Source organism: Cotesia typhae, unplaced genomic scaffold, assembly GCF_013202065.1.
Source record: "Cotesia typhae breed Kobodo isofemale line unplaced genomic scaffold, CoteBio_Ctyphae contig_22, whole genome shotgun sequence".
NCBI classification, from domain to species: Eukaryota; Metazoa; Arthropoda; class Insecta; order Hymenoptera; family Braconidae; genus Cotesia; species Cotesia typhae.
Window position 1 is genome coordinate 7,670,491 of NW_027423728.1, and position 7,152 is coordinate 7,677,642.

Sequence of the window (7,152 nt, forward strand, 5' to 3'; positions counted from 1 at the left end):
TATTTATATATCTATGTATATAGACGACTCTTTTAACGATATAATTAATATTTTATTATAATTATTAATACTTTTCTTTTATCTAAAATTTTGTATAGATTTTTTTTTTTTTTTTTTTTTTTTTTTTTTTTTTAATTGACGATTAATTTTAGGAGAAATAAAATTTTAAATACAGAAAGACTTATTATTAATTGTTTTGTCCCAAATTTACACAAAAATATCGATGCTCAGATCCTTGGCAATTGTAACACAGTACATTTTTGAAGAATAAATTTTTAAATTGTTATTTTTTAATTTTTTTTATAATTACATAGACACGCATTAATTATTTTCGATCTCAGCGCCTTTCAATTTTGTGTTCTGAAGCATATTTAAATATACCGAAAATTAGAATAAGTATGAGTGATGTGAGTTACAAAAACATTTATTAACAATGAAAGTTAAATGAAACTAAAATTATCCGACAGCGAAAAATTTTTATTTTAGTTTTTGTTAATTGGAAAAAAAAAAAAAAATTTCACAAGTAGAAAAATTATCTGTGCAATTTTTTAAAAATATTTTTTTACTTGTAGTTTAATTGTTGAAGCAAATCAATAATTGTTAAACGTCGGCTAATTTTAGTAACATTTATTAACATACCATTTTGCGTGAAAATAAGTTTTTTATGGACGAAAAGTTTTATACAAGTCAATAAGAAATAAAACCCTGACACCATTGTCGCAGAATAAAGACAGGTATGTACATGCTTACGACGATCGAATTTATAAGCGAAAGCTTTTATGATAACGTCCTTTTTTTTTATCGATAAGTGAAAAATAAAAATAAAAGTAAACAAAGGCTCATCAAGACATTTTACAAACAAGCTTTTACAATCATATTTTTTAATGAAAAAGAAAATTTTACATTTAAATCATTTAATAGTTGTATCAAAATTTTTTTTTTTATGATAATTAGAATTGAAAAATTAAACGATTTAACAAGAATATTAAATGGAAATTTTAGCTATTTCTTCTTCGTACAAAAATACAAAATTGATTAAAGAAATGATTTGATGAAACAAAGCGAAGTTTTAATTCGTAAGAATTGAATAAAATGCATCCTTAATAAGTGTTTAAATTTAGCTTGTGCAAAAGAACAAATATTCGGTACAAAAGTGCACACTTAGACGAATACAAATTATTTTTTTTCTTTTGTAATTTAAGTTATAGATACGGTTTTATTTCAGCTTACACAGTCTCATATTCACGACGAATCGATCGTGCTAGACAGCAAGCAAATATAACTCCAATTAACTGCAAATAAAATTTTTATGGGGTTAATATTTTTTTATAATGCCAATAAAATATAATAAAAAAAAATTTTTTTTTTTATGATATTAAATTTAACAATTTTTTATAAAAAGTTGTTATAAAAATTCAAATAATTGTCAGATGTCTGCTAATTTCAGTATCTATTATTACTCTATCATATTATTTTTTTTTTATTACCTGAACAAGAGCTATACCAATACCAACGCCTCCAAGAATAACTGCTTTGTCTTCAATAGCACTCTTTAGTTTATTCATACATCCCTCAGTGCTAACAGTTATTGAGTTTGAATCACACTTTTGGTTGAATGCAACTTCATGACAACACGAATTTGGTAATTCAGTGTTGGGGTATAAATTAGCCCAATCTCCAGATCCTCCAATACCGCAGCATTTGAACTAAATAATTATAAAATATTTTTTTAATTAAAAAAATAAATTTCTTCTATAAATAAAAATTTTTAATTATTCTTTAACGTTTTACTGTGTAAGAAAAAAAAGTTAAAAATAAAGTATGCATCTAAGCTATGTTGAAAGTGAGCCATAAATAGATATTCTAGATAAAGGGCTATTTATAAAAATAATAAAAAGGGAATTTTATTTTGTATTAAAATAATTAATATATTTATAGAATATCTCCACTGTGACAGTTTAATTAAATTATGATATTGGTAACTTGAATGAGCACCAGCTCGAGCAGATTGATTATTGCGGTCGATGACTTCAAGATTCGAATGATAGATCACGTATACAAAGAAAAGGAAGCCACGGACGATGAATAAAGACTTGGAATAAAAATTATTTTTCAATGGTCTAGAAATGTCAAGCTTACGTTGCGTTGAAAGGAAAAAATTAGGGGGAATGTTATGTAAAATTTTTTAAGGGTGAAGCATAGCACATGGTCATGTAATAATCGTGAGCGACACGCGACTTCCCTATTATCTACATCCACATAATTCTGCCAGTCTAGACAATCCAGGTTTTTTTTTTATCGGGTATTTTTTTAGCGGCGTGTAACAATATATACTGCGTCGCAAAAAAAAAAAATATGAATTGAAGAATATTTTGAGAATCAAAAAAAAGAGTCTCAGTTTTATTTGAGATTGGAGATCTGTTTTGTTGAGGAAGGTTCTTGATATAATATCTATGCACGCGAGGATGCCATTGACCATATTACCTAAGTAAAATATAAAAGAGGGGAAAGACAGGAAATGTACTGAGGAGTGTCACTATACCGTATATATAAGGCCGCGATTATAAGGGCGGAATATTGATTTATGACATAAGCAAGGTCTACTTTTACGTGGCTAGTTTATAATGCTAGCACATTAACGCCTGAACAAATGCCAGCCATACATGTCTATCATTTATTGCGAAATGAATTTTCATTGCAATAAACCGACAAACTTACATCGTGCTGCATAACATCCCAAGACTTCTGGATCTTTGAATCCGACTTGTACAGGGGCATGGTGTTGTTTAGACGAGCGTGCAACATCTTGCCTACTTCATTGCGCATCATGTAGCCGCAGATACCTGCGCCGAGCTCCAGAGCGAACAGCACAAGTAACATCACTGAGAACTATGTAAAGATAAAAATAAAAAAAATTTTGTCATTAATCAATCATTCACCAGTTAGGTCCATTTTTTGGGGGATACTCCAGCGGCATTTTTCTGATTAAAAACAAATTTTTTTTGTCTTAATTTAATTTTAATTTTTGTACATTTGATAAGTAATAGAATAAGTGTAAAAAAAAATTTTTTTTTGAAGAGAAAATCATTAAATTTATTTGATTTAAATTTAAAAATTAATAAAATTTGAAAATTTTAATTTTACAGAACTCTAAATTCACAAAAAAAAAATTTTTTTTGAAAGCATTAGCTATTGCCTTCATGTAAAAATAAAATTTTTTAAAATAGCTTAAATTTTAGGCCGCTAGACCACCGGGTCCCCTTGTAATAAAATTATAATAAATTTTTCTTTGTTCTTACGGTAATTATCATGCAATGATGCTCTTTTACTGCTCCACAGCATCCGAAAAAGGATACTAGGAAAACTGTAATCCCAATGGCAATCATCAAAACAGGTGCAGCAAAGAACCAATTATCCATAAAATTACTGTAGTCATTATACATAGCCAGAATGACCGCTCCAACCGCAATAAACACGATTCCGGTTATCTGAAATTAAAATTTTTTCATTTATTGTAATATTATATTTGTAACATGTGTCTTATTATTCAATTTACAGACAATTATTCTTTATGCTTTATAATAGCTGATTCGTTCATTCACCAGTATTAATCATCTAATTTATCCTCTTACGTGTTTGTCTAACAAATAAAAAAAAAAAAAAAAAAGAAGAACAAAAAGTACATCCTACGCTTGTTGGGCGTCCACCTTTTCTCTCTTACTTTTTTTTTTTTTGTTCTCCGTAACAACTCCGTTACAAAGAGAATTGACCATCGCTTCTACTTATAGATTCTGAGAAAACGTTTAAAAAGATATTGTAGATCTAAAAATATTTTTTTTTTTTCTTCTTTCTTCCTGACACATTTTTCCTCAGCGTCACGCTTTTCGGTGTATCCATTGAAAGTTTTAATTTAACGTCAATACTTGTATTGAAAAGACGGAAAATAGGTACGGAGAAAAAACCCATGGACATAAATAACACGTTTGGGTTCACATTCGCAGCGGGACTTGCTAGTGTGAGGATAAAAATATATATGTGTGTATGCATTATCGAGCGGCCTCAAAGAAGCTTCCAGTTCATAAGTTTAACGCACAACAATGATAGGTAGACAGGGGAATTAAAATATGCCCTAAAAAAATATTTAATTTAATAAAATATGACATTTTAAAATTTTTTTTAACAAAAAAAAATTTCTTCCTAAAAATTAATTTTAAAAAAATTGCATTTTAAATTTTTTACATGTCAATTTTTTTTTTTTGACATTTTTTATTTGTTAAAAAAATTATTAAAATATCTGTTAAATTAATTTTTAATTAAATATTAAATTAATAATAAATACTTACTGCAAATATAAGATTGAAAAGGAATAAAAGGTATTTGACACAAACCATTCCTCCGGACACCATCTTGACTGCTTAAATATCCTTAGATTATTAACGTTGAAACACTAGACAATTATTACACACACCCACTGTTTTTTTTTTTCTTTATACTTGCCTAGTCGTTTTTTGTTATTCGACTGTCTATTTCACTTACTCTCCTCGAGTCTTTCTCTCAGCTTTTAGCACACGGTTTAACTACGTACGTACGTTTCGGTACCCTGCTTTGAAATGCACCGGATATTTTTGTTGTTGTAGCTATTGTTGAACTGCGCGCGCGCACCTTTCGCAAAACGCAAAAGACGACTGACGCCGTGGTGACTGGAACTGAAATATAAAATTAAATAAAAAGGGAGAGAAATAAAAAGCTGGTGAATTTTTTAAAATATTAATAAGACGGAAATGATGATAATTATTATTATACAATTGAAAAAAACTCATTAGTCATAATAAATATGTCTATTATGTACATTCATATATTTGACATCTGTTTTTCAGGAATTAATTATTTAGACTGAGAAAACAAAGGAAAGATATTTTTCCTTTCTATTTTACTCGACTAATAATTCATTTTTTCTTTTCAGGTAGAGAAGACTATTAAATTAATATCGAATAAAATTTTAGTGGTAAGTAAAACTGCTGAAGTCGGCAGAGTTTCGATTTGATGTATCGTGACAAGTGACTATTACATTTCCAATTTAAAGTTACAGAAATTAGTATTTGTGGTCCTTGTAATTGAAGCTTGAAAGTAATCGGCGGAGAAGAAAAGAGGAAATTCAAATAAATAATAATAATAATAATAATAATGAAAATTAAATCAGCTGACTGAAAATTTTTATAATTTTTTTTATTGAAAAAATTATTACACTGAAGTTGGCAGACATTAAAAATTATTTTGTAATTTTATAATAATGCAATTATTATAAAAAAAATTTAATTAAAAAATTCCACATGTGAAAATTAATAAAAATTACAAGTGAAAATTTTTAGAAGCATTTTTTTTATTGTAATTGATTTGTTATTAAAATTTTTAAAATTGACAGCTAACGGCTAACTTCAGCATTATAAAAAATTTCACATGTAGATTTTAAAAATTATACCTGCAATTTTTTTAAGGATTTTTTTACTTGTAATTTAATTGTTGGAAAATTAATGATACTGAAACAAATTATGTGATAATTTTTTTTGGTTCAATTTAAAAAATTAATTTTATTTAACTTAAGGTTCATATTTTGCAATAAAATTAATTCCCAAATTTCTGGGGGTACGTGTTACTACAACAATACAATCAGTTATTGATTTGTGTGGTTTCGCTTGATTTAATTCAACGATTTCTAGCCAGAGAAAACCACTATGATGAAACTATATTCAGTAATAATAGAAATTAATAAGTACAGAAATAAAATTTGTCAATATAGACTTGAAATGTCAGATTGTACGTAAACACGATTGAGTATTTGAACATGTGGTTTATTAGAATACAATATTTTCTATTTACGTTTGAGTGGAATAATTGAAAAGAAGAAAAAAAAACTGGTAATTTATTTTTTTTTAATTTATTTATTTATTCATTGAATTTTTATTGTATTAATTAAAATTTTTAATCTGACATAAAAAGTATGTAGCAAATTCGAGGGTAAAAGAGTTGAGATAAGGCTCAAAATATTAAATAAAGACTCAAGATAATTCGGTGACCTTTCAGTTGACTTGTACAAGATTTTATGTATCTTTAATTACACGAAAAAAAGCCGGTAATTATTCCATTGTTAAATGTATACAAAAATACTCATAAGATTACACTAAAAAAAAATTCAGCGTAAATACAACAGCGCAAAAATATTATTATTTCTTTCATTAAAAGAAATAATAAATGATGTGAAGCAAGTAGTTAAAGTTATAGTTATATTAAACTAGGTATCCAGCTTATTCGAGGGCCTTTGACTATATAAAGACAGCCTGGGATATAGTCGACTGATCGATTACAATAAAAACTAGTACAATCGTGCTATCGTAGCTGTTACTTGTTCACTAAAAATTTTCACAATTTACTCTTACGTCTCTAGCACACTAAATTATTTAAAGGCTTGTTCAATTCAGGGACATCTATCACTTTGTTTTTTATAGCCCAGAATATTTTCCAGCGTAAAAAACAAATTATCAGACAATTAAATTTAAAATAAATAATTACTGATAGTGTATATTATATTTTTGTACTTTGTTTTAATATTTGTCAGTTAAAAATCCAAGAAAAAAAAATTCTAATATCTGGAGAAAGTCATTACGCAAAAACGAAACAAGTTACTTGTCTTTGCTTATATAAATTCTGTCTCGGATTAGATATTTAAGTATTTATTTATTCAAATTGATCTCATTGTCATTCAAATTTAATTTGTACTCTACAAATTCGCTGTAATGTAAAATTATAATTAGTAATTACTAATTAGTTAGATATAAGATCAGAAGAAGTGCAAATTACTTTATAAAAAAGAAGAACTATTCTTAAAAGTAACAATTATAATTTTTTTTATATTTAATACTTAAAAAATAAATAAAATTTTTATAAAAAAGAAGAAATACTCTTAAAAAATAACAATTACAGTTTTTTAATATTAAATATTTAAAAAATAAATAAAATTGACATTTAAATTAAAGAAAAGCATGCGCACAATAACAAAACAGCATTACAATTCATTATAACGTAGCACATGGGATGTGACCTCACTTCTCTTGTATTTCTTCTCTCTCCCTAATGCACACGCTTCAGGTTTTAAGA

The 7,152-nt window shown here is 26.8% G+C and overlaps 1 protein-coding gene and 1 long non-coding RNA gene across 3 annotated transcripts; one reads left to right on the forward strand and one right to left on the reverse strand.

The window, feature by feature from the left end:
- Positions 1–163: 163 nt before the first annotated feature.
- Positions 164–4,649, reverse strand: LOC141524066 (CD63 antigen). Of its 2 annotated transcripts, XM_074237715.1 has the most exons (6): positions 4,498–4,644; positions 4,344–4,411; positions 3,300–3,488; positions 2,719–2,889; positions 1,488–1,706; positions 164–1,292 (listed from the first exon to the last, which is right to left on the reverse strand). In XM_074237715.1, exons 2-6 carry the CDS (start codon positions 4,404–4,406, stop codon positions 1,227–1,229), a joined length of 708 nt encoding a protein of 235 aa, XP_074093816.1. In that variant the 5' UTR covers positions 4,407–4,411; positions 4,498–4,644; the 3' UTR covers positions 164–1,226. The 2 variants fall into 2 exon arrangements, with proteins under 2 accessions (XP_074093816.1, XP_074093817.1); XM_074237716.1 differs by having other exon boundaries at positions 4,389–4,649.
- Positions 3,558–5,338, forward strand: LOC141524067 (uncharacterized). The gene is made up of 3 exons (XR_012478662.1): positions 3,558–4,104; positions 4,964–5,005; positions 5,084–5,338. It is a non-coding gene; the product is annotated as an uncharacterized LOC141524067 (long non-coding RNA).
- The last annotated feature ends 1,814 nt before the right edge of the window (positions 5,339–7,152 follow it).

What these genes read in the sequence shown, in the direction of transcription:
- LOC141524066 (XM_074237715.1), bottom strand. Translation starts at nt 4,406, where the DNA reads ATGGTGTCCGGAGGAATGGTTTGTGTCAAATACCTTTTATTCCTTTTC. An exon ending in ATCATTGCATGATAATTACC is followed by an intron (nt 2,890 to 3,299) that starts GTAAGAACAAAG and finishes ATCTTTACATAG; the next exon opens with TTCTCAGTGATGTTACTTGT. An exon ending in GGGATGTTATGCAGCACGAT is followed by an intron (nt 1,707 to 2,718) that starts GTAAGTTTGTCG and finishes ATAATTATTTAG; the next exon opens with TTCAAATGCTGCGGTATTGG.